The sequence below is a fragment of the Emydura macquarii genome, unplaced genomic scaffold, assembly GCF_026122565.2.
Source record: "Emydura macquarii macquarii isolate MOO-44397 ecotype Brisbane River unplaced genomic scaffold, CSIRO-AGI_Emac_v2 contig_691, whole genome shotgun sequence".
In the NCBI taxonomy this organism is placed as follows: domain Eukaryota; kingdom Metazoa; phylum Chordata; order Testudines; family Chelidae; genus Emydura; species Emydura macquarii.
The window spans coordinates 5,064,407-5,091,399 of record NW_027130828.1 but is presented as its reverse complement, the minus strand read 5'-3'; the positions used below and the strand labels follow the sequence as shown (position 1 = coordinate 5,091,399).

The window sequence follows — 26,993 nt, the reverse complement described above, 5'->3', positions numbered from 1 at the left end:
CCTTCAGTTGTGTTCCTCCTCCCAGTGTCTGTGCGCATTAAAAGGACTCTTTGACCCCAAGAGCAGTATGTAGGAGGGGGTGAAACCACCTCTGAATCAACACTGCTTTTAGTAAAGAAGTTTCTCTTCCTCTAACCTCCAATAACTGAAGCAACAAGCTGACTGAATCCAGAAAAAAAAATCAATAGATCAACCCTTCTGCCTTTGTATCTGACCTCTAGCCATGCAGCCACATGATAATTCTAACCATCTAGAAGAGCACTTGGCCGCAGATCATAGCCACAGGCAATAAAAGTGTAATTGGTCCATCTTGTATCTTGCCACGTGTCATCATCCAAGGGGCCATGCTCCAAAGTGTAATTGAAAAATTCTCTCTATTGGGCTGACGTGATTGGGTTACAAAAAAACAAAACAAAAACTAACACATCATGCATCGAACAGAGGGGTTTTATTTTCTCAAGTCACATTTACCCCCAGGCTCTAGAGAAGGGGAAAGCAAAGGACCTTGAAGGGCTGATGTTCTGTCTATTTAAACGGACGAAGTGCGTGTCAGTTTGAGCTTTGAAATTATACAAGCTTGCGGCACAGTTGCATCTCTCACCTTGCCAAGGTCAAATGTGGGATAAAGACCCAAAAGCGGAGCCACAGAAAAGTAATTATGCTTGAAACAAATATGGGAGTAAGTGCCTAATGTGTGTGTGAAATTCTGTTAACTGTGCATGCAAATTAGGTATGCAATTACATGCAGATATTCTCTCACATAATTCTGAAAATCTGACCCTGAACTATGTTGTCAACCAATAACATATCTGTACAGTATATGGTGCTCTCATGCCTAGTGACTCCAATGCAATAGTGTTTGGATTGTGCTAAAAATGTTAAATGGACCAGAAAAAAATTATTACTAGCATGATCCATTGAGAACCTCAAAAGGTCTGGAGCTCAATTAATGTTCAAATGAGCAACAAAAGTCTTGAAGCTTCTATGAGTTTCTGGGCTGGAAATCTTGAAATCACATGAAGGGACGGGATGAGATTCAAACCAAAAACACTGCAAGAGGCAGCTCTTTAAAGCCTATAGTAAACTTATGGTTCTCTCCACTGCTCATTTGAGCTAATTCCTTAGCAATTTTGCTCTCTCCTGTGACTTGGGCCCTTCCCCTTAAGAATCACAGCAGTACTCAGCAAACAAAAGCTGATTTACTGACGTAATCTGAAATGTGTGGCCCTAGAATGGTGAAGATCGGAGCAGAGGGTCAAAAGACTTTATAGGAGTTCTGTGCTCCCCGCTATCCTGAGCAGCTCCTCTGGCCTATGATCTGTTTGTCTCATTGCACTTTGGGCTGGTGCATCACATTGAATGGATGGGAAACTTCCAGTCTGCTATGCAGCCTCCGTACACAACTATCTGCTCCAGAAAGCTGGGTAGCCTAGATCCGGAAAAGGCTCTAACATGAGAAGCAGGATAAAAGTGACACACACAGGTGACCCACACAGAATAAACGTTTTTATTCCTAACGCCTATTACGTTTCAGGCCCCCACTCTCTGCCATGCTCCGTTAGGGCCCAATCTTGCAAAGTCATGCACATGCATGGGACTCCTCAGCGAGTGTCATGCTAAGCCCACACCGAAGTCTTTGCAGGGTCAGGGCTTTAGGTTTTCCCTCAATCTATTTCATCACTGCCTTATTTCAAAATGTTTATTTCCTGAATGAATAGGTCATGCAGCCAAGTCAATGGTTTAGAAAAACCAAGCAAAACACCTTACCCTGTGAAAACAAGACACAGCAGGGTACAAATCAGAATCAGCACCTGATTGAACATGGCGGATTGCGTCCTCTGTATCGCTCGGTGCAGGTCGTTCTGGAAAAAGGATAAGTCTCACTTGGTGGACAATTCGGATAAATATTTTGGGGGCAAACCCATCCTTTAGCTACACCCGTGCAACCTTGCTGACTTCCAAAGGGTTGCGTAGGAAGCAAGTCAGGCCATAATCTGTCCCTTTAAAAAAGTATCCCATGCGTTTCCGTAAAGAATCAGCATTGGCCTGTTCTGCCCTCAAATCTGAGACTCTGCAGAGTGCGGCTGTGCAAATGGCAGTGGGAAATCCTGGTCATCGCTTCCAACGGCAGCCAAGCAGGGGGAGAGGGCCAAGTCACGGACAAGGGCATTAGTGCAAGGGACGGTCAGGAAGAGACTAGCGATGAAGAGGATCTAGTGACAGAGACTGAAAAGATCCTGAGTGAGGATGGTGAGGAGGAGGCAGTGAAGACGTGGAGGCAGCAAGCCTGGGTAAGGAGGGAGATGTAGAGATGGCAGACGGAGGGAAACGGGAGGATAAATGGGAAAAGCCGTTTCTGTCCTGTTGTAACATTACAAGCTCTTTGGGGCAGGGTCTGTGTTTCTACCAGGCCTGGCACAATGGGGGCTGCATTCTTGGTCAGCCCTTATGCATGGCCATCATAAACGTAAATTAAATAATAACAATCATGCACAGAGAATTGTGCTACATGGCTAAGAAGAGCCAGCCTCTAAGTACCAATTAACATGCAATTTAGAAGCATTTTGTGAAGACGGATCTTAAGAGTTCATCTATCGTTCCCCATGGCAGAGCTTTCAGAAAGACGCGGTTCCCACAGTCAGGGCCAGATCTCCAGTAGAACTCAGCTCCCATTTAGGCACCTCAGTAAGTGGCCAGATTTTCAGAAAAGCTTCTAAATCTGGTGCTAACACTTCCAATGGGAGCTGCGGGGCGCCAGGGCCTTTCAAACATTTCAACTGTGGCCGCTGTGTCCTTAAAAATCCGGCCCTAGAGTATAAATTTGAATCACCCTCTCGGCAGCACAATCCACAGGATAATAGGGTCCTGGAGCAACCTTTCCACATCACAGCCTGCTACCCCTGGATTGAAGGTGGGAAGTGGAGAGCACCGAGATGCTCTCCAATGATGGGGCCTGGGTAAGGCTGTCTGAAATTTAGTCTCTCTCTCAATATTAGTGTAAAACAAGCACCCACAAAGTAACAGTAAGGAGACGCCAGCCTACCCTTCTGGCTACTATGTAAGGGAGCGGGTGATCTTTGGCTACTCACTATCATGTTTTCCAGGGCGTACTTGGCTAGCCAGCAGTTCAGAAAAACTGGAATGAACAAATTCCGTAAAGGGGACCAGAATATCTAGAAAACAATAGTTATTTGCAGTTTACTTGACAAACACTCACAAAAATCAATGCTCTTCTACTAAATAAGTCATAAACAGTTAGTCAGTCGTTAGCCCTACAGCTTAGAAGCTACTTTTCAAAGTTTTGGCAGAGGAATACACGAGTATAATTGACCTCAGCAGATTACAGAAACTGCCTGTGGCAAAGTTAGGCCCAGATCCTCAGCTGGTGCAAGTTGGCATAGCACTATTGATTGCAATGGAGCGATGCTGATTTACATCAGTTCAAGTTCCGGACCTCAGAGTAGAGCACTCTTGATCTTCCTGCAGTCAATGTAGCCTAGACTACACTAGCACGGCTGGAATTCAGCACCATTGTAAGCTAGGTTAGATGACGGTGATGAAAACCCCTGAGACCGGTCTATGCCACATCTTCCAAAGTCACTGCCCCTAGTGGGGCTGAATTACGTCTGCAAAGTTTGGCCATGATCCTGCAGTGAGCTCTGTGTTGGTGCAGGGGTCTTGATTATATCTTCTCATATGAGAGTGGGTCACAAACAATGCTGTCCCAGGGCCGGTGGCAGCCAGCCTGGCTTCCATACAATCCTAGAGTTATGCAAAATGTTCACAACCAAACATGAAATCACGAGAAACGCAGCCAGTTCTGGGTTCTGTCATGGAAATGAAACCAGCTGAATTTCATGGAATGCATTTTTGAACCCAGCAAGCAACTGGAAAACTTAAACAAAAATGAATATTTTCCACAGAAAGTCATTTATTACCGACAGAAATGTTTGGGCAGGGGGAGAGGTTGGCCTGCACTTAACATTTCCTCTCATTGGATAGACACTCATTAATCATGGTTTCATAATAAAAACATTGTAGTGTAACACTTACTGAAATCTGATTGTTTAAAAATGTCAAAAGCAAACACTTACTGTGATTATAAAGGGCACCGTGTTGATCATTTCAAGGATGAATGAAATGCGAAAAATCTGCTCCCAGATGTTTCCCTGCCGAATGAAAAAGAATTAATTGTTTAATTAAATAACCCCAGAAGAATACTGAAAAGGACAATTTAAAAGCTTCTGATTCGGGTCAGTTCCAGCTATTATGATGATGTAGCAGCCGGAAGGAGGCTGGGTAGTTCACAACAGGCAGAAGCAGTCCTGGTCCTTTTCCCAAAAAACTTATGATCTACATTTTAGGTAAGATATGAGGAGTGAGTGTGATGTACAGCGGGAAGAGGATGAGGTGTGGAAGGTCAGCGGATTATTTCTGAGTGAAGCGCCGTTTATGACACAGGCAGCAAAGACCGCCAGGCTATCACCGCTTTGAAGCAGGACCGTGTCGGATTCTGTTAGCACTCTCACAATAACAACAATGGATCTGAGACGCTAAAGAAAAGCAGGGGAACAGAGAGCCAGTGCATTAGCCTTTCACCTTGAATGGAGCAGGTTCTAACCCAGTTTAGAGGCCTCTGGATTTCCAGGGGCCCATTCTGCTTTCAGGTGCAATTCTCCCAGCTCTCTGCCTTTTTCAAGAGCTTTTTAAAAGCCTCCATAGGGTCGTCTCCCTCTGTTGCTCTCTCGGGTGGGCTAAGCATAGGAAAAGAATGGGAGATGTCTATTTACAACAGAGCCCGGCTCTGATGGACCAATTGTATCCTGCTGATTACCGGGCATCGAACCCTAACTTGGGAGGCCCCTGAAAATCAAGAGACTGTGGTCAGCCAAACTGTCCAAGATTCCTTGGTGTTCTGCGTTAGAGACGCTCCAAGTTCTCTTTGACAAGGAGTAAAATAAGAGCACTTCTAGAGTTCTTCCTGGCTGGCCAATGGAGATTTAATACTGACATCTCTCTGGAGTCCCCCTATTCCAAAATATTCTGTGCTGGGTGTGTCATTCCTTCCTCCAGGTGGGTGCATCAGCAAGAATCAACGGAAGGCTTAGGTAGGACATGAAATCGAATGCAAGCAAGGAAAAACTCCCTTTCTGCCCAGCTACTGCAATATATTTACTTGAACTTGTGATGCCCCAGCGAAAGATAAAGAAGAAAAAACAAATAGCCTGGCTGAAAAATTCCCACACCAGGGAGACGAGAAGAGAATTTCTAGGCCTGATTCCCTTTTGCCTCATTTACGTCAGTGCAAAGTGCTTGCAAAAGGTGACTAAAACTCCATGTCTTGCACTCACTTTGTACTGGTGAAAGTGACTGCACAAAGAGCCAGCAATGGAGAATCAGGCCTCTCATGTCTCCTTCTCTCTGCAGCCAGCTTGCAGGGCTTTCACACCAGACACAAGACTGTAGAACCATTTGATTAAAGCATCAAGATTTTAGGAATCAGCATGCGGACGAGAGAGGACATCCAACACGCCGCAAACCTTATTGAAAATGCAGATGGGATTCCTTCTAAGGACACATGGCTGAAAAGATCATCGCTGGTACACCCAGCTAGACACAACTCGACTAAGCTGCCCAGAGAAATAGCACAGGCAAGAAAGAACAAAAGAAAAATGCTCCAAAGGACTCTGAGATGACATTAAGTGAGGCGTCTTTCTCTGATGGCAAAAGCAGCCAGTGACAGGCCTGCAGATGGAAGTCCTCTTCTCCTACACAGAACAGATGAAGCCACACAGTCCCACCAAACTGCCCCCAACCCTGAGAAGTTAGGAGAACCCCAATGGGTAAGAACATATTTCTATCTCAGTGACTTCTAAGCCGCGGCTGCCACCAAAGGTGGTGGTTATGAGACAGTCTGAAACCAAATGACTCTGCCCCGGAACAGGCTCACAGTCACACACCAGGTGACTGGGGGAGAATGAAGTTCTATCAACAAAACGAAAAGAAAATCCATGTTGTTTGAAAAGTGCCCGTGTGCGCTATTTTGGAGACTCCTTTGTGGGAAAGCTCAGTAAATGACACAGAATTTAAGCCATCTGCTGGGTTGTAATGAGAATAATGGTGAGTCACTTTGCCAGGCACAGAAACGTGGTCCAAGGGGGTGTCAGGCATCCGACAGAAGGGAGAGGAAATGGCTCTTCTGAATCTAAAAGCTTTGTGGCAAAACAGGGATTTATGGGCATTGGCGCGTTCAACCTCTCTCTTGAAGGCAGCGAAGTAGAAGATTAACAGCTGAGCCACTGTCACCGGCTGGCTGGCCCTTTAAGGGGAGCTGGGCTCAATCAGCTATCTGGCCGCCCCAGTCCCCCTGCCAGCTGATCCTGACTGGCAGGGATCAGATGGCTATTTGGTTAGCAGACCCAGCTGGGAAGGAGCCAGGTGATTTCCATACAGGTCTGGGAGAGTTCAGCTGGAGAGAGAGCTGCCGGAGGGAGATTGTCTCCAGGGTCTAGCCCTGAAGGGAGAGGGTGTCAGGCGAGAAGGAGGCTCCTGAACAAGGCCAAAAGCCCCAGGCAGGCGGCCTGGAAGCAGACTGGGAATAAGGATCCAAACTGGGGGAAGGACTCCGGGTGGGGGGAGCCCTGAGGTCGAGGCTTGGATAAGGACAGGGCGCTCTAAGAGAGAAGAAGCGCTCTAGGAGACAGGAGAAAGGTAACCCGGGGGGGAGGGCAGAAGGCCCTTTTCTTTCCTTTGGGACTACTGCTGAGTTCATTTCCGGGGCTGAGAGGGATGGGTGCCTGACAAAACCTCCCTGTGGGGAAGTAAACCGGACACAAAGGGGTGCCATGGAGGCTGACACTGCCCGGTCCCTTTTACAAATGTCCTTCCATTGGGATCCACTTCTTCCCTGATCTTCCACTCATTTCAGATCACATCCCAAGATAGGGCCTATGGCTGCTAGACTCCCCAGAAGCTGGGCGTGGAAGACAGGGGTGAATCACTCCGTAAGTGCCCTGTTCTATCCCCCTCCCCCAAAACTCTAGTATGGACCACTGTCAGAGACAGGATCCTGGACAAGATGGGCCATGGCAGCTCTGACGTTCTCATGTGCCCGCTCGAGCACTCACCCTGCTCAGCCCTACGAGGTGCAGCACACTCTGGCCTGAAGAAAACGTCAGATTGAAGTCAATGAGACTCCTTGTGAGCTTAAAGTCAGTCACTTGCTTCCACGCTTTCCAGCCCCAGCCCCTTACAGGATCAATCCCTGTGACGGGACTCAGCGACAGAGCGGCACGGAGGTGTCAGGGACTAACGGCCACTAAGTATATTTCTATTTTCTGCATGACACAAGTTGACTTTTCTCCTCTTGCAGGAATGTTTCCCTGATGTGTCTAGTGAAGAGCATTTGTTTCAGATCAGTGGTCTCTGTGATGAGCGAGAACTGGGAGACTTTCATATGCATTAGAGATGAGATTCAAAGCTGCAGAATTCAGGGCCAGGTTTGTAATATTCTGATATTCAGTGGGTGCTCCAATCTGGGATTTGTTTGGCCTATAAAAAAAAAGACAGAGGCCATCTGCAAAATTCAGCCCAGGTTTGAATTTCAAATGCCCACATTAAAGCTGGATAGGGAGTGATTTGAGCATAGCAGCTGCTGCAGGGTGAGAGGGAAAGGAAAGGAAAGACACCCATTGATTTCAAGGAGTGTTTGATTGGGCCTTAAACTCTAAATCCAGATCTGCATTACTTGGAGGGCACTTACCTTGTAGCTGAGATAGATGAGAAGCATGGTCTCCAGGAAGCTGATTAATGCTACGCTAACCTGAAAAGAAAATATAAAAGAATATAATTGCCTGAGGTTTGATTTGAAGCACCATTGAAGAGGTCTGAGGTTATCCAGCCACTCAAATGGCCTGGCCGACTGAGCATTCCCAGCTGCTTTTCAAACAACAAATAGGAAAGTTGCCATCTGCAGAGGCTATGAGCACCTTTACTGAACCCCAGGACAATATGGGGAGTGGCACAGATTGGGGGGGTCACAATGGAAAATCCTCTGTTTCCACTTTCCACTTCTACACTAGGCAGTTCTTGTACTGGTCTGACTATGTTGGTTGGGGGTGATTATTTGGATTTAAAAAATAATAAATATGCTGATATAAACCCTAGTGTCGAGGCAATTATAAAGGTGCCTTACACCGGTACAGCTTATTGCCTTTATGCCCATCTAAATGAATCCACACTAGGGCTTGTGCCATTTTAACCATACTGGTACAGATAAAGCAGTGCCTCTTTTGGGTTAGACAAATCCTTCAGGTGAAATCCTGGCCCCACTGCTGACAAGAAGAGTTTTACTATTGAGTTTAATGGAGCTGGGAATTTTACCTTTTTAAAAAATTCATCACAGGGAAATTTTTCACCAGTAAAATAACTCTTTGAGAGTAAAAATGTCCAAACATGTTGGACCCATGACACCACCTTCCTTTTCCCCACCCTGAGAAAATCTAAAGATCAAAGATTAAAAGACTGGGGTGAGAAGGGGCTGGAGAAATGACCTCTCTCAGAAAGCCTTGATCCCCTGAACCTTATCTGGCTTCACTGTAGGTTCGCATTATCCCAGGCGCCATTGAGCCAGAAGAATAGAGTTGTGGAAAATTCACATGTTTTTATCTTCACAAACATTTGCATAAACAGACTGTTATCTTTTCAATCAGCATTTGTACATATCACCTAGGGTCATTTCTCCTCTCCCAGCAGAAAAACACAGTTTATTTCCACTCATCATGAAAATCTGTGTCCTCTGTTTATCCATCTTCAAGGATTTGTTCCAGGAAGAAAGATGCACAGAGAAACTATATTGACATAGAATAAACCTTATACAAAATAAATACTGTATGGCTTTTGTGTGACAATCCCTTAGGTTTAGTTACTTACCTGTATTGCCCATAATGGCATTTTTCTATCCACCCATAAGATTGGAGCCCTGTAAAGAAAATTCAAAATGGTCCTAAATTGTACTCTGGTTTAACACCACATTCAATATTTTACCAAACAGGTGTGATGTAAACATTTACTGATCTTTATCTTTATCAAACACATTATTACTGTTCACTTCAAAAATGCAAAGTCTACATCCAGATCTGAATTTCCTCCAATTCGTGGGTGTTTAAGTCCTGGAGTTTGGTTCAGGCCCAGCTAATTCTGTGTCATTTTGCAAAACTTCAGCAATAAAACGGTAAACCGAGAGTCTCTGTTAGAAATCCGAAACTTGGGCCAGATATAGAATACAGATACATGAATCTGGGATAAGTTTTTGTTGAATCTGAACAAATGGATGGATTCAGGTGAAAACCATCTAGAACTAAGCAGTTTGGGAGTGAGTTCAGGGTTTGAATGAGTTGAATAATTCTGGCAAATCTTGGAGACTCAGGATGCAAAGGGAATCAAACTGGAGAAGATTACAGAACCCTCAAGTCTTGACATTCACAAAGCTCCAGAGTAAAATATCTGGTGGAACTACAGATAAGCTTAGACACCTAAAACCCTACATGCTCCCGTGGGAGACTGACAGGATCCATTAGCTGGAACCATCAATCCTTCTCACTCCAGGATAACTTTGTCCACGAGACTTGCTTAGCAGAAACCAGACAGAGTCTGAAATGCAAACCTGTGTGTGAAACCTCTCATAAGTCACGTGCAACAAAATGAGGGCTGGTTCTGACCCGAGACAACACTAACCCGCTTGAGGTGAAATTCATTTCCCATGCACATCCAGTCCTACCTTAGCAAGCAAGAGCGAGCGTGCTGAATTGTAGGAGAGTTTTGTTATACAGATTACTGAGAATACCCTCTGCATGGAGAATTAGTCATTTCCAAAAGCAGAAGAGTGGATGCTTTTCCAGCTGTGCATCTCAATCCCTCTGTTACTGGGATTCATATTCTCTCTCTTTCTTTGACAGCTGCACCACTATGAGAACCAGCAGTTATGGGCAGATGCAAGCATCAGAAATGTATGTTACTGAGTTCCCCAACATCTGGTCAGAGTGGAGCAGGATTTAAATGCTATTAGCAACTTACCAGTTTATTTCTGTAGATGACTGGTTGAAGGTTGAGTAATTCTGTTTTTCGCATTCCCAACTAAGACAAGAGGAATACAAGAGAAACACAAACCAAGAGAGATACAATCAGTATGATGCAACAGACCAGCCCAAAGGGGTCAGTGAGACATAAACATAGTCCAAGTCGTAGCTTGCCTCTTAACTTCATGAAAGTGACGTAGGTTGATACCAAAGCCATTCTTCTGAAAAGGAGAAAGAGCCTGGAAGCTGCAGAAACCAGTTTTGTTGTCGGGGGGTTAGCTGTGATTTCATACGACATATGCAGCATGGTATAGTAATAATACCTAGCAGTCAGAGTGATTTTAATCTAGGGGGCTGGGTCCCATTGACTTCACTTGGAGTTGCAGACACTCTGCCCCATAAAGACCAGCCCCCAGGTCTGGCTAAAGCAGGCAGTTTTGCTGCACCAATTTGGCAGGGTATAATAAATAAATAAAAGCCAACCAAGCCCATTTGTCTCAGAGGCTTTTTAACTGCAGTTAAAAGCTTATTCACTAATTCAAATTCTGAGCAGTAAGAATAAAAGCCCCCCACTTTCTACAGCAGTTAACCAAGAGCCAAGTTCAAGGACCGCCAAGGTGCTAATGACTGGAAATGGAAACGAATGCGAGTCATTAATCATTCTGTTTGGCACAATGCAGCACAAACAGTAAACACAAGTGTGGGTGCCAGGTAGCATGGCTCTTAACAATTAAGCATTTTGGAGAGGTGGAATGGGTGGGGAGGGAAGAAGTCTGCAAAACAACGTTTCAGATGGTACCAAATTGCTTTGCACAAGTCTGGAAAGGTAAAGTTGCCAAATTGGGAAAGGACTCTGGTGTCGATGCTTGAAGTGAGCTACCCATTTACCAAGAGGAATGTTGGTCTAGTGGTTAGGTCACTAGCGGTGGCCATAGGAGAACTGAGTTCAAGACCCTGCTCTGCCACAGACTTCTTGTGAGACCTTGGGCAACTCACTTGCGTCTCTCAATTCCTTATCTGTACAATGGTGATAATAGCGCTCCCCAGTCTCACAGGGATGATACAAGGCTAAATACAGTGAAGACTATGCGAGGTGCTTAGATACTACAGTAGAGAGGGTACATAATATAGAAAGACCATCGGAAAGCACTTTAAACAAATTTACTCCTGGGGCAAGTCCCATCTAAGCTAAGGTTTTCCAGCATAAGAGCCCTGACTACTAAAGTACATTACAAAAGTACAAATGTACTTTCCATTGCTGAAACCCAGGGTATAGCAGAAGCTAGGCTCATTGATCCACTCGACCTTTCATTACTGTCGGCCCATCATCCTGCATTTGCAAAATTTTAAATGTTCCAAGCAAGATGCCTTAAGGTGAAAGAAACTGGTGAACTTGCCTGATGAAGAAGGTTATTTCTGCAGATATTGTTCCTTTTATCATTCTAATGGGGATTTAAGAGACCAGCTAAACATTGAAAGTACAAGGTTGGGTGGAATAAAATTAAAATCTGAAATCAGAGATAAGTGTGTTTAAGTGCATTTCTTGGATCTGAAGTGCGTTGCACCTTGCTCTATTTGACTTTGAGCTGGTAGAAAAGTTTTCAGTGAAACCAAAATATTTCCTGGAAACATATCGATTTTGACTCAACTATCACTGGGAAGGTGAACAAGCACCTCCAGATTGGCCAATAGCCCTGTGGGTGGGGCATTCACCTAGCACATAAAAGACCACGGTTCAATTCCCTCCTCTACCTGATTCAACATAGGGAGATGAATGTGGGTTTTCAATGTCCCAGCTGAGTTCTCTAACCACAGGCTACACAGTCAGTTTTCATGTTTTTTATGAAATATTTCAAAAGGTCTCATTTTTGTTCCAATGAGGAATGAAAAAATATTTCAAAATTTCACATTTTTTTGCAAAATAGAATATTATTCTCTGCCCTAGAAAATGCCATTTTCTAGAAACACCATAGTAATGAATCTAATATCAGAATCCTCCTGTGTCCTGCTCACATCTGACTATAAAAGCTCTTCATCTTTTAAACTATGCTATGGGGTCAGATCTGAAAACAAACATCAATCCAGCTGTAAAGCAACAACATCTGGAGAAACGTCTACTCAAGCAAGCATCTATCTGATACTATTTTCTACATCCAACCTGTCACACATCATCCAAGCCAATCACCACATGCCTTGCATTGCAGCTTCTTGGGACATTCCTCCCCATGTCCTGAAAAGTCCAACACTAATGTTTTCAAGCAAACTACATTTCAATGATGTATTCTGATGGCCTCTGAAATAGACACGCTGAGGGAAAAGAGGCACTGCCCCTCTATATACAAAGCTCTTTAAACTTCTTCCTGCTCCAGAGGACAGATGTGTCTTTAAATAAGAATTCAGTGTTGTTATCCAGTGGAATTCATTCTAGAGGGTCAGAAGAATTTTAAAGGGCCAGGGATTCTTTATAGCAATTTATTTTCTAAATAATACAGGAGATGGGTCCAAACTGATTATGCAACAATGGAAGAGACATCTGGGTCTTCACTGAAATTCACAGCTGTGCTCTTGTGTGTTTTAGGGCATCATTAGAAACACCTGGTGGATGGGTGAGTGAGTGGCAGGTGTGATTGCCCGTCCAGGCTCGCGTGCTACCTCTGTTATATAATTATGCTGAGGAACATTATAAGATAAAATTTTCAAAAGCGCCTAAGTCACACTGATGCTTAAATCCCATTGAAAGTCAATAGGACTTTGGGTCCAAGTCACACAATATTTTTGGAAATTTTACCCATGGTGACTAAGGGAATGATCAGCAAATCATTAACACAGGCACTGAAAAAAATCACATACCTACTCTCCAAGGGCACTGATCCAAAATAAGTTGGCAGAGCAATGGGAAGCCAAGAGTACCATACTGATGCTCCCCACTGATGGCTGTTATCACTGTAAAATGCAGCATAGCTGAAGCTGCCTCTGAATTAATAAACAGAGGAGACAGCAATATAGCCCAGCTATTGAGCTTTCATTTCTAGGACGAACCAGCTGCTCCCCAAAACAACCAGCCAGGTAAACAGCAGTGAAAGGCACATGGAGAATATTGAAGCCGAGACTTTCTCATGCCCTGTTACCAGGGGAGGATGCAGTCATGCTGATCAGCATTTATTACACACATACCGCACTCCCCCCTTCCTTAGCCCCCAAGGCTGAAGACTCTCTCCAGACCTAGAAAGGAGTTTTGCTGCAAGCAGTCTGGGAAATCAAATGCAAGAATTCAGCCTCTTTCACTGAGCTTTGCTATGTTAAGCCTTACATTGTTCACATATAATGGCTGTGTCACTCTTTGTGCCAATGAAGGTCTAAAGGTGCGAATATATCCTTAGACCATACAAATATATCTGATAATAAAATGCCTCTTTTAAAATCACACTTTGGCTTGGACGAACAAAAGGAACTGTACCCACCTAGAAAGAGTGAGGGCATTTTAAGAGACCAGTCTCTCTATTTGGCTGGGTTTTCACAGTCAAGAGAAGCTGGGATTCATTTTACTCAGAGACATTTTCCTTCTTCCAAGAGTCAATTGATTTGCTAGCTTCCTAAAAGAACTGGCCTGATACCAACATCCCCAGCAACCCACATTGTGAAATCCTGTCAAAAATGAGAGGCATGGTCCAAACACAGGATATGAATCCAGGAACTTCAGAGTTCTAGTTCTGGCTCTGACTTTGTGGTCACTTCACTCTCTGCCTCAGTTAAAAGGGGCAAGGATGATACCCACCTCCTCCACAAGGCTTGTGAAGGATAGGACAGAAAATGAAGAAGTTCTGTATTGGTGCTAAGTGACAGATGTTTCTCCTTTCCCTGACTTTACACCTAGATAACTATCTTGCAGCCTTGGGCAAACAGAAGAATCAAAATGCTAACTGACTTGTATCCTGCGCTGGGAGAAATGATATACAAATAAGAGGCAAAAAAAGGAGGACACACAAATAAGACACATCTTCAAATACTGAGCAAAGCTGACGTATTGAGTCATCTGTCAGCTCAACTCTCACAATGACGACACTGATTTTCTTCCAAAAGGCTTAAACAAGATTTAGAGTCAGTGCCTTCAAGGATGTCAACATACAGAAAACGTTTGCGTGGCAGCCTACATGGAAGGCTTGAGCATTTGTCCCATGTCTGACGGCAATTTGAACTCTATGCCTTCAGCCAGGCGGGAGAGTAATTTTTAAAGCTGCAGCTAAAAGGAGCCTGCACTCTGGATATTGTTATTGGCACTGCTAAGCTAAAACTGGTAGAAGGAGGTCACAGAGCATTGACCCCATACTCCCATCTGAACTACATGAAGCAGCATCTCTCAAGCGTTAGATACAAACTAGAGCTGGTCAGAACATGGGGGAGAGTCCATGGAAAATTCAGAAGTGTTAGCCAGAAATAGAAATCTGAAGTATTTTGATGAAATGCCACCATGGTGCCTCATGGGAGTTGCAGTTTGGGCGCCTCATGGTCCCATTCTCCTCTATAGGCTGGGTTCCTTGGCCAACATCCATCTCCCATGATGCACCACAACAGTCTCATGAACGCAATGCATCATGGGAGATGAGGTCTGGCTGGGGAAGCATTTTCTATGACAATGTTTCTGAATTTCTCTGTCAGCTTTATTTTTAAGTGTGTCGCACAGGCTAGTGAATACACGGATTATTATTTCATAGAGTTTCAAACAATGAAGCAAAACAAGACCATTTGGGCCATCCACCCTGCATCTTTGCTATAGCACTAACAAAATTTTCACTATGCATTTTCTGTTAACCATTTGCAAGGATGGTAATTGATAAAGTGACATAGCACACAGGTATCCATAAACACACACAAGAGCAATTTCCCACTGCACAAAGTTCTGTTTGAGACAGTTCTTTATCTCTAGTTGTAAAGCTCACAGCTTCGTTTTTCATCTCACTGCATCACTGACATTTCGACAGTTCTGGTATGATAATGAAGAGATGATTTTTTCGAACTACATCAGAAGCGTCTGAATGGATTTCAGACAGAAATTTCTAGGGGCTCTGGGAAATCAATAGTACTTCTGAGACTCCGTTGGAAATGGTGGCTAAAAAGGGCCCCTGGGATACACAATGGCAGCTCTGTTGCAAAATACATTTAGAGTAATAGTTCTGTGTTAGTTCAGTTAGACTAAGATGTGGAAAGAGATCCTCTTATGGACCAACCCAACCCTCCAACACAATCTTCCCCATTCCCCTCTAGCCCTTCCGCTTTCCCCCCATCCCTGGCATTCTTTGTGACCCATCACTGTTTACTGTAGTTTAAGAATAACAAATGTTCATTAAAAAATATGCCACAACTTCCAGTGAGAATTCCAATGATCTCCTCAACTCCAGCAGAAGTGATCCCAGAGGCCTAAACAAATTATCCAGTTTTGTTCCCCTGCAGATTATGCTAATAATAATAAAGGATGCATTCAGAGCAGAAGAGCTAAGCCAGATTTACAGCCCCCATCAGTGCTGTAAATAGACAAATAAATAAGAGAGAACAAACCCTGGGAGGTGGGAGGGGCAGATATAGAATGGTGGATTGTCATTAGTTTTGGTTTTAGGAATTCTCAATTCTATCAGGCAATTTTGTTAAACCAGATGAGGGATTAAAAATGAAGAAAAAACAGAGCAGGAAGAATTAAGAATGTTTCAAAATAACAATGTTTTATAATAGGCAGGGAAAAGCTAAACGGTGATAATATCCTGCATATTGATCAAGATGGAGGAACATGAAATGTTTCCGTTTATGTCCACTTCTGCCCTTTAGTGGATAAAACTAGACCTGCTTATATGTATGAACAGCAGGTGGCCTTTGATTGATGAGCTAGCGTAGCTTTGAAGGCCTATAATTCTGGAGACGGGCATGAGTTCAGGTTTTCCCAAGATGCAGGGGTGTGGCTAGCTGCTAATCATGTCCTGTTTCCAACAGTATCACTGCACCTCAAATTTAAGTTAGCATTCAAGCATCCAAGAGAAAATGGTGTAAATAAGTTATCAGATAAGAGGAATAACAACTCAGAAGAGAACTCGCAACAGGGCTGGAGAAGCAGAACTCTTTTTCCCTTAGGAAAAGGAACAGAAGCAAGAGCAGATGCACTGCTATCACCAGCAGAAGTCTCTTCACCTCTGGATAGAAACTACCCCTCAAGGGGGAAAGTTGGCTCTGTGCCCCATTGCAGCAACTACCCAGACTCAGCACTATGGTGAGGAGGAAAGAACATGAGATCCCTTTATCTGGGACTAGTTACTGGTCACTGATGACTGGACTCTGGTGGAACTTCTGAGCCCATCTTCATATCCACAGCCGATTAATTGCTAGTAAACCGGCTCTAAACATTAAGATGTGCTGTCTGGAGACCAGTAACACTGAAAGATGCTGAGAGACAATCATGATGGGAGCCTAATAAATACCCAACAATGGATTAGACAGACAGATAAAATCCACTTTACTGCGTATAATACTCACCATCCTATCCCGTCTGCTGGATTGTCAAGCAGAACACGTACAATATAGAGAAGACAGGTGAGAAGCTTCAGGGAGAAATTGAATAGCCGTATCCTTAGGCCTGCAATAGAAAAGACAACAGGGTAAGAGGCTAAAAAAAACCCCACCATCCTCCTATCTGTCTCAAAGAACTGTACAGCAGGGCTCCTGATGTATGGCAGACACACAAAAAGATGCACACTCATACAGAGCAAAAAAGGGGGAGCATAATAAAGTTGGAATTGCTGAATCTGATCAGCACACCACTTAATGTAATATCCTGCCACTCTCAGTGGCTGGCAACAAATGCTTCAGAGGAAGATGCGAGAAACCTTCCCACTAGGTAGTTACGGGATAACCTGCCAGTAGGGAAAATTCTCTCATGACTCCCATTACTTAGAGACAGGCTTGACCCCTGAAGCCAGAGGTTCTATATTTCCTTCCAAGACTATAATGACTATTTGGCGACTACAAAAATCTCTCTTGATGTGCAACAATGGCTCCACATGTAAGACTATGGAATCATCATCAGAGCTCCATAGCAGAGCAAGGTTTACCCGTGTAGATCCAGCTGCAGGATCAGGGTTATGGGTACAATGAGAAATCATTCTGGGACATATTTTTTTAAAAAGCTGAATTCATCTAATTTTGCAACCACAATTAATTGCAAATGCAAGTGATAGGACTATATCTATCCAAAGAACTTATATGCCCTCCATTACCACAGTATCTTACCTCCTCATAATCTTAACTGGTTTCTGTATTTATCCGCACAACACCTCTCTCGGGCAGGGAATTGCTATTATCTCCATTGTACAGATGGGGAACATGCACAGAGAGACGAGGGTCCAGATTCACAAAGGTACTTAGGCACCTACCTCCAATTTATTTCAATGGGAGTGAGGCGCCTTGATAACTTTGAGGATCTCGGCTTAGGTTGCCCTAGGGACTCTATCACAGAGCAGAGAACTGAACCCTCGTCTACTGAGTCCCTAGCTAGCCTTCCAAAATAGACTCCCACATTCTGTTGTTTGCAGCCACAGCTGATTGTGCCAGGAATTGGTGATGGACACAGAAGTAGAGGCCATTGGAAATAATTTGGCCCAAAATCTTTTGAAAACATGCTGCCCAAAATGGGGAGAAGAAAAACGCAGCAGAGGCCTCGTTAATGACACTGCATTTTTGCAACATCTGTTTCAATAGTATTTAAAAACCTTTTATCCTTTAAGCATAAGAATGAACGAACACAGTAATTTATGCTGCTTATTATAGCATGCATGGTAGGATGGTTAATGATTGCTTTTCTTGCTATTAGTACAGCTTGCAGGAGACCAGGAATGCTGTATAAACTTTGCCCGAGGCTGGTATGGTGCACACCGCATCCTACACAGCTTCCAAACCCAAAATAAATAAATAAAAGGAGTCAGTTCTTTGCAAACCCCCGCTCCCTCAATATGGAAGAGAGAGATGGGAGCTGTTGAGGTTTTTATCCCGAGAATCAGCTAGCATCTATTTAATAAGACTAGTACAACCAAGCTGGGTTCCAGGCTTTGCTTACCACTGACTTAGTGGTTTGTAGAAAGAGGAACAGAACATACAAATTGCCACTTTATGCAATCCCTTCTCTTCCCAGCAAGTTTAGCAGGCTATTATTCAAATTACAAGTGAGAAATCCAGCACATTTCCATTAAAACCCTCCTCTCCCAGGCACCCGCAGTCATGCCACACACCAGCTATTTAACAAGCATATGACCTACAGAGAACAAAAGAAAATGTGAAATTATAAATTAGCTCCTAGATTCCCTGCAGGCAGCGAATGCCTTCCCTCAGACCGAAAATAAAAGCATGATTCTTCCAATGGAATCAGTCTGGGGAAGTCAAAGAAAATAGGTGAGATTTTTTAGACCGATCAGAGGGATTCATGGCCTGAAGTATTTAGAAGGAGGGGAGCAGCGACAGCCTAGAGGTTCCTGATCCTAGACAAGAAAATTCAGGAGGTGGAGGTCATGCAGAGTCCCACTGCTGTTGGAAGTTCAGTCAGGGTGCCCCAGCCAAACAAACGTGCTACTGCTTTTAACAAAAACAAATCCAGCTCTCTGCTATATTGTATAATAACCTATGACAGGTCAGTTCATTCTTGTTCCACAAGAAGTCGTCCATTACCAGAACTTCCCAGGAGCATGCAATCAATCATTTTATCTTGGTTTCTCACAGTCCCATCTGGGAGACTTCCTGAAGCTTCACTGGTGATTGGTAAGCAGCAGCCGTAGTTGCTCTGTTTTGATGGAAGTATCCAGGGTGCATTCATTAACGGTTGTGCCAAGTTTCATACAGGGTGAAAGGGGGCATATGCCTCTTGTGAGGGCATGTCTAGACTGCAATCACTGGCTGTCATGGTGGCTCGAGAAGACGTACCTGAGCTAGCTTTAATCCAGCTAACTCGGGTACCAGTGCAGTGAAGCTGCAGCAGCGTGGGCTGTACAAATCCACCCGAAACTCTGGGTAATTATTTGCAGGGTTAGTCCATGCCGCATTTCACGCCGTTACAGCTCCACTGGTCCAGTACCCGACCAAATCACATTAAATCTAGACCTGCCCACATAAACATTAATTTGATGGCTTAAATAGGATTCAATGAGTGCATATACCTTGTGCTGGTCTCTCCGCAGAGGGGTGAATTTCACCCACACAGAACCTCATTGAGACAACTTGACATTTGCAAAGCTTCTCTTTGTACCATGGCATTCAAGACGACACACCCACAATGTTAAACCAACAATCAGGGATGCCCTAACACATACTGCTCTCTCACATGTACAAGAATTTATAGCTTAAAGGGGTGAAAAAAACACAATCTGGAAAATCACTTCCTATTGAAACGGGAATCTCTGCAGAAAAGCCACTGAACAACACAGGAGCCCTGCACTGGGTAAGTTGAAGCTTTGCTTACTTTTATTTTAAGCTGCATGACAGAGTCAACAGCAAAATAAGTTAGAGGTGTACAGAGCAAGGAGAAACGAGAGCCCCATAACAGCTTTAAAGGGTGCGAATTTATTGCAAGTTCATCATGAGTTTGTCAAAGATCCATTCAGCAAATGCCTTTCTAAGTACTGTAGCTTGGCTGTATCATATATACAGAATATTGATTTGTGTTTGTCGTCTTGAGTGATTATTAAGTGATGCAATTATGAGGTTCTTGCACGTCTGGCTGCCCACATTACCCTCTTCATCTCTGTTACATTATATCGACAAGAGGTCATCACTCACAGTAACTAATTATCGGGTAGTTTCCCACTCTGCTGCCTATAACCGACATGAAGCCCTCAGTTTTAATAAGAATGAAACAGACGTTGTTATTCTAAACAGCTGGAGTAACCAGTTAATTATGAATAGTAAAGAGACAGATGGCTGACACATGGCTGTCAATGGGAGGGGTACAGAAGTCTACAAGATAATGCCCCAGAATTCACGTACCAGCTGCCATGAATATTGTGCCTGCTGCTGACATCAGGCCAGATTTTTAAGGTGCACACGCAAAACATAGTGCATCTGACTTGAATATGGCCCAGCTTCACTGTGTGCACATGCCCCTTGAGTCACACAGACGTGTATGTTTCATCCCAATCAGAAGATTGCTCACATTGTGAGCTTGCGCTTGTACACGTCACTGTGCCGCCTTGATTGCACACCCGTCAGATGTCGCACTGTCCTGCCTGCTGATTGGGTATACGATCAGGGTGAGGTGCAAGGCAGAGAATAAAGCAGCTTTACATCTTGTCCTGCATCACCCTGCAATATTCACTCTCACTGGAAGTTGCCCTGCTCAATCCAGCCTTCGCTAAGCTGCCAGATCTGATATCCCAATAATGAACGCCTTAGTCTCGGCTCTCCTTCTAAGCTGGGCATCATAGAATATTAGCTGACTACTTTTGGGGTAGACAAGCTTTCAAGCTACACAGAGCTTTTCTTCAGGTCTGGGAAAGGTACTTAGAGTGACATGGCTAAAAACAAGATCAAACAGATGGAATATCTGCTAACTACTTCATAGTTGTCATTGGGGTGTTTAGGGCATGGGGTGAGGCACACCACATGTTGTGAGAGGCATGTGTAGGACCCATGGATTTTGCAAGGGGTGTTGTGGAGGGTATTGATCATTGTAGCAGTGGAGATATGTCTGCAGGTTTTGCATCTATTGTTCTGGTGTGTCCTGGTCTGTGGGGATCTTATTTCTGATGATGAGCTTGGAGAGGCTGGCAGCTTTTTCTGATCCAATAATAGAAAGAGGAAGAGCTGGAAAGCGTAGCTCGAAAACTTCTCTCTCTCACCAAGAGAAGTTGATCCAGTAAAAGGTATTATCTCACCCGCCTTGTCTCTAGTGCCCTGGGACCAAGATGGCTACAACAATTCTGCATTCTACTGGGGTGATCATTTCGCTTGTAAACCTAGCGGCATTGAACATCATTGGCACTAGCAGGTGTTAGAGGTGCTCAGACCTAGTCATGATTTGGCCCCCTTGTAAAGTGCAGCCAGGTGCCGTAGTAGTGAACATCCTATGAATGCCTGTGATGCCGACAACGGAAATATATGATGCTGCTTTCCATCCTCCCGGTGGAATCATGTTCTTCTAAAGAAAGGAAATCCACTCCCACACCAATCTGCTTTCACAGATGAAACTCATTAAGCCAGCGTCTGCTCCATCTAAGTGTAACACAGGCTAACACGCAAAAAGATAGTCAGTCCTCAGTGCTGGGAAAAGGCACTTGGCAAATCGACATCAGAAAGCAGAACCCCTGAAGGTCCGGTGCTGCAGTCCTGAAATGTTGTAGCCACTAGATGGCATTTGCTTCCCAGTCTAGGACTGATGAAGTCTGGACAGGGGCTTTGGCCTGGAGAACAGGTGTATTAATAGTCTACGTTAGCAGCAATTCATTGCTCAAATTAGCAAGTGTGTTTATAAAAAAAAAGGAAAGAATTATCCTACACATTTTGTTATCCATCACCTCTGTAAAAATATTGCTCAAACAGATTTGCTGTGGCTAATAGACCTGAGAGAGAGAGAGTCTTTATATTATATTTTGTAGCCAATTAGGTTTTTCTTATTTTTCTCATTCCTTTTATTACAGACAACCTGCTTTTTATTGCAATTATCTGGAAAATAAAACTGTCGTCATGAAGTGTCTTGGTACAAACACTTACTTGATCTTTGGTTTTTGATGAAGAACAGCTTGAGTCGTTCTTTAAAGGTGTTTTCATTCACATAGAACTCAACTTGTACCCTGTGAGCAGAAAGGAAAGAGAACTGAATTAACTGGGACTGTAGTTCTTGGTAAAGGTTTCTTCTCAAAATCTTCCCACCTCTAAACATAGATGCTGTTTCTATATTTCTCTCCCAGCTTTTCCCAGAATGCACTCTGGGAAGAAGATTTAAATAAGCCCATTAGAATGCTGCAGAGTGCAATAACCAGATCTTACTCTGGGGCTCTGGTCAGTTTGCGCTGCTCCCACAGCACAAAGGGGCTGGAAAGCAGCCAAGCCTCCTATGTCAACTCTTATAGCCTGGAACTAGAAGATGTGCCAGGATATTGCAAGGCCTTGCCTGGCTACTTAAAGCTTTGCTGGCCCCAGGATTGGGAAGCCACAGATGGCTCCCCTGCATCCATCAGATGCTGGAAATAAGACCTGAAAGTGACAAAATACAGCCATAATAATTACCTGGGTGAACATCGATGAAAAAGTTATAGCAAAGCATTAACCTGGAACATGATAGACAAGCTTCTGTATCTTAAACAAGTTGTGTGGTTAAACCCCAATCACACCATGTGGGTAGAAACCCCTCCACCATGCCCTACAGGACAACAGGTTCTAGCTCATCTAAGCTAGGAGGCAAAGCAAATTCCCAAACCACAAAGTTCTCCAGCGAAAATGCCCCAATTCCAGACCCCCAACCTAGAGCGGCTTAGTGAAAGAAAGCCCCCGCTGACCTGCGACGGCAGCACATGGGAAGAAAGGAAGTTTCTCAGCAAGCCAGCATCAAACCAGGAAGATCCACGTTAGCACTGGGAGTGGTACCCAGAAGCTGATGCAGTCAGAAAATTGGTGTGGCCAGCTCCTTCTGGTCATCAGTTCAGAGCAAGTAGACAGACACATTCTGCACTGAGCTGCAGCTTCCACGTGGTCCAGGGGAGTCCCTTGCAGGCCACCCTGCAATGGCCTAGTCTGGAAGTCAGGTGGAAGCACTCCATGGGACATACAACAGAGGTTCCCTAATCGGTGAGATCTCCTCAGCATCCTCAGCTGGCATAGATCAGAGCAGTCATGATGATGCGCAGCAGCTGACGAGCTGGCCCTCAGTGTTTATAATGATCGAGTTTTAACGTGACCAGTGAGCAAGGAAAGACCTGCTGCAGCCTGGAGCCTGGCTTTGCCAAAGGCATTCTCCGCCCTCCAACAGGCATTCACCCTCACAGCCCTTTCCCACAGCACCTGAACAAGTAGGGTGACGGTTAACCCTCACTCCCTGGCAACCTTTTAGTGACCCTGCACCCTGGCACAGGCCGCAGCACAGAGAAATGGCTGTGGTTGCCTTACAACTGGCAAATGAAAGAAAAATGGATGCGCTTGTCAACCAAAGCCACCTGGGAATCCAAAAGTTCCCCTAAACTGTTAACTTCTTGGGCACATGGTAGATAACCCCATTCCGAGGGGCAGTCCCCATTCCTGCCACGCTCCACCATTACCCTGCTCTTCTCTGGAGCAAACTACAAGTGACTTCCTCTTGATCAAGCCCTTCCCACTATCCGAATCCCTCTGAAACATAGCCCAGTAAACCTCCCTGTGAAGACAGTCCAACCCCAAATGGAGCTGCTGCAGCATCAAGGTCTGAGACGAGTGTGAAGGAGGCACTGCAGACCCAACCCTGCAGATTTCACTGGAGGATTGACCTGTGTGAGGACTGCAGGTTCCAGTAACAATACAGCCATGTCTTGTTCTCTAAAAAGAAAACCACGTGTCATTTTCAAGTTCCTAAGAGGACACGCACCAGAGAGTTAAAACTGGTTTAAAAAGGTACTTGGCCATATTCCTTTAGGACTCCCAGGTGGAAACATTTTACAGTTTATCTAGAAAATTATACTATTGTCCAAACGAAGTAGAGCAGCTGCCTTTTTTGCTGGCCGTTTTCAGCATTATTAGCTACATGCTAACTTCATTATGGAAATACAATTAATGTTTAGTCTGATGAGATTGCTCTGCCCAAGAACGGTATGTAAATCTTCAATGAGACTGGCTGGATCTGTATCATCACCTTGTTGCTTGTTCATCATATAACCAGTTATTTTATCTACTATTCAGGCCATTAGGAGGCTTCTGCTTCAATTCATTGTATGCTGTATTTTAACACTGCACATTAACAGCGGATCTAATCTTGTTAAAGGCCACCAATAACTTGTTTTCTGTGTGATGTTCTAGGGATAATCCTTCCAAAGTCCTGACCAGAACTTAGGAACAACCAAAGAAACACTGCTTCCCCTTGAGAACTTTCCCCAGGTTTTACATTGAGTCCAGTACAAGCTGGGAAAGGGCTTTAGGAACTGAGTGCTGTGCGAATAGCCATGCAGGATTTGAAGCGCTTCCAAGGACTCAACAGCCTATAAGGAATGCCAGACCTCAAGCCAAGAATTTGGAGCTCTGATGCTTCACACATCACTGACTTCCAAAGTATTATTACATATAAAATGTGAATGTCTTTCTATTTCAGGTAATGTGTGGTGCCTAGTTTTGCATTCTGACTTTCCACCGGAGTAAAACTAGCTGGGACTTGGTTTGTTTCCTTTTCATTTACTGTAAATCTTGCAATATTCAAATCTTCTCCAAAAACCTTCAATTCCATGACAACCGCCTCAACCCAGACCTCATCTGTCCTAACCACCCAACCCGGCCCTGCATTCGGAGTTTGCTCGTGTATACTCAAAGCTGAAATGATTTAAGGGGTCTTTAACCCCGTCACTGTTGCAACACAATGAGAACTGTCAAGAGGCTTCAGAGATTCAAAGGCACGTCCTTGTGTGTTGAAAGGCAGGGCGTGCCCCTTGTAGCAGCTATGTTCAGCACCACTGAAGCGGTTAAAAAACAAATCCAGTCTACAAGAAGAAAAATTACCTCTGTTGCTAAGATACCTTATTTGACCATTCCAGCCAAACCTCCAATTGCTGCCAATTACCTCGGAATTTTACTTGGCATTTGGGTATGTTGACGTTTTATTGTATCAAGGGAATAAGATTTGACTGGCAGGGAGTTCCCGGGGGACTTTCATCAGGCTACAGATGGTGCTCAATGGCCCTGCGGGAAAGGAGTAGCAATTATTGTTAAATAAGGCCCAGATCCACCACAACTGCTACCATTCTACCCACAAACCCTTGGGCTTTCTTCCTTGCTGGTGATCTTCTTATCCTCTGCTACACCTGACAGACACTTCCTCCAAATCCTCTTTTCCGTCCCCCCCCTACAGACTTGCTTCTTTCTCACTTGGAGAGTCCCAATCCATCCCAACAGCTTCCCCTGTTTATAAATCTTATGGAGAGGAGAACTCAGCAGATGTTTCTGCCTCAGGAGAAAGAGGGATGGAAGCACAAGTACATCCCAACTCCAGAACACTGAGAGCAAAGTCAGGCAGGCCCATACCTGTGCACCCAGAAGTCATGGGAAGAAAGTTTTCCCTTCAGTCAGCCACACGTGTTATTTCAAAATTAATAAGGCCAAAATCCAACCCAAAACCAAGGCTCACATGAGGTCTGAATTCCATCCCAGTTCCTCAGCCTAAAGATCAACATGGCCCCTCAGTGAACTCCCTGTACTCCAGTCATTGTTTGGGACTGACTTTAGAGTCACCTGAATAAATGGCAAACGGGGAAAAGGAAGGTGATTTTAATATTAAGTGCAAATCTCACACCTGGATGCAGGTGCTAAAGCTGAGACTGCTTGCAGAAGTCAGAGTTACAAAGCAAAGTACCAATGTGAGGGTGCAGAGAGGGAATCTGGGAATCCACCTCTCTGCTATTCAGGGTGTGCAACCAAAGCCGGTGCCCTCCCCTGCTCCCCCTCACACTGCAATATCTGCAGAACAATTGCAGCTATTTCCATTTATGTCTGCAAAAGGCAGTGAATTGAAATCCTCGACTTGTTATTCTAAGATGCCCAAGGCTTTGCGGGAAGCAGAGTTCAGCTGCAGTAAAAGTATCTACAGCCCTTTGTAGACTCTCTTGAAGCACCTCTCTTTGGGATTCCTGCAGAGGTTGTAAATTACAGTTATACTTGCTAATCAGAGCATAAAAGATTGTTCTGCAAATTAGCAATGTCTCTGCTGTTTATATTATCAGCAAGAAGGAGCCCATTAGTTACTATTAAACCTAACATAGCAGCCAAGGGCAGTGAATTAGCAATCTCCATGCTTCACATTTAACACTGGACACTGTCTTCAGTATAACCACTGCTACTACCTAAAAAAAACCCAAACTAATCACCAGAGATACTCAAGATATGATTGGGGCCGAGGAATGAGATGACCCGGGCATGAAAACTGAGAACTGCAGTTGTCATGCAATCCTTCACTGTCCCATTCTTTGCACCTATGTAACTGCCTGCACATATGGGGTTAGCTCTCACCAAAAATTCAAGGCTTGGCACACTCAGGATGGGAAGCTGAGTTAAAAGAAAGCTGGGCTCTCAGCTCTAACGGAAAGGACAGCTAAGTACATACTTACTAGGCAAGTATGCGGAGCTTTTGAGGCAGTGGATTGGGAGAGGAGTTTTTTTAGAACCCCCTGTCATTGTTTCAGAATCCATGTCCAGCTGGGGGGGGGGGGTCTACCAGTGAGTGCTGACATTTTTCTGTTACGCAGTCCCCAGCCCTTCTGCTGGGAAGTCAGCAGACACACGGGAAGCAAAGGTCACCTTTGGAGTGAATGAGAGATTAGCTCCTCAGAGCTGTTTTCTGGTCAACTCTCTTACTAAGCTAAAAGGATTGTTGGTTAACGCATCAGACTGTCCAATGCAATAGAAATATGTATAAATATAACTGTACGAATGGCAAGTTCCATTAGCCAGGCAAAAACCATGGAAGGGATAGAAAACCGTGCACACTTCAGGCCATAAACCAACTAACATCCTGGGGCCAGGAGGAAACTCCCCGCTCAGCCTGGTATGCATAATCACTTCACGCCTTCCTGTGAATTATTTGGGAATGCCCCCTAGCAGAGTCACCTGGACTGGATGGACCATTGGTCCGGTCTAGGATGGCAGTTCCTTTGGCATTTATTCCACTCAGTTATGCCATGTGGAACGGGGTAACACAGTGGTGAGTCAGGCCCAAAGGGCGTTAAAGGAACT

The 26,993-nt window shown here is 44.4% G+C and overlaps 1 protein-coding gene across 3 annotated transcripts in view; it reads right to left on the bottom strand.

Annotated features, from left to right (window-relative positions):
* Nucleotides 1-26,993, bottom strand: part of KCNT1 (potassium sodium-activated channel subfamily T member 1) — a 159,082-nt gene that overhangs the window by 51,845 nt on the left and 80,244 nt on the right. For 2 of the 3 annotated variants that reach the window (XM_067541597.1, XM_067541598.1), the window contains exons 2-8: nucleotides 21,807-21,886; nucleotides 16,593-16,692; nucleotides 8,932-8,980; nucleotides 7,763-7,822; nucleotides 4,095-4,169; nucleotides 3,090-3,173; nucleotides 1,768-1,862 (exon numbers count right to left, since the gene is read on the bottom strand). In XM_067541597.1, coding sequence (XP_067397698.1) covers nucleotides 1,768-1,862; nucleotides 3,090-3,173; nucleotides 4,095-4,169; nucleotides 7,763-7,822; nucleotides 8,932-8,980; nucleotides 16,593-16,692; nucleotides 21,807-21,886 — 543 coding nt within the window. Of the gene's footprint in view, nucleotides 1-1,767; nucleotides 1,863-3,089; nucleotides 3,174-4,094; nucleotides 4,170-7,762; nucleotides 7,823-8,931; nucleotides 8,981-10,074; nucleotides 10,135-16,592; nucleotides 16,693-21,806; nucleotides 21,887-26,993 lie in introns of all 3 variants that reach the window. The other variant, XM_067541596.1, reaches the window with a different exon arrangement.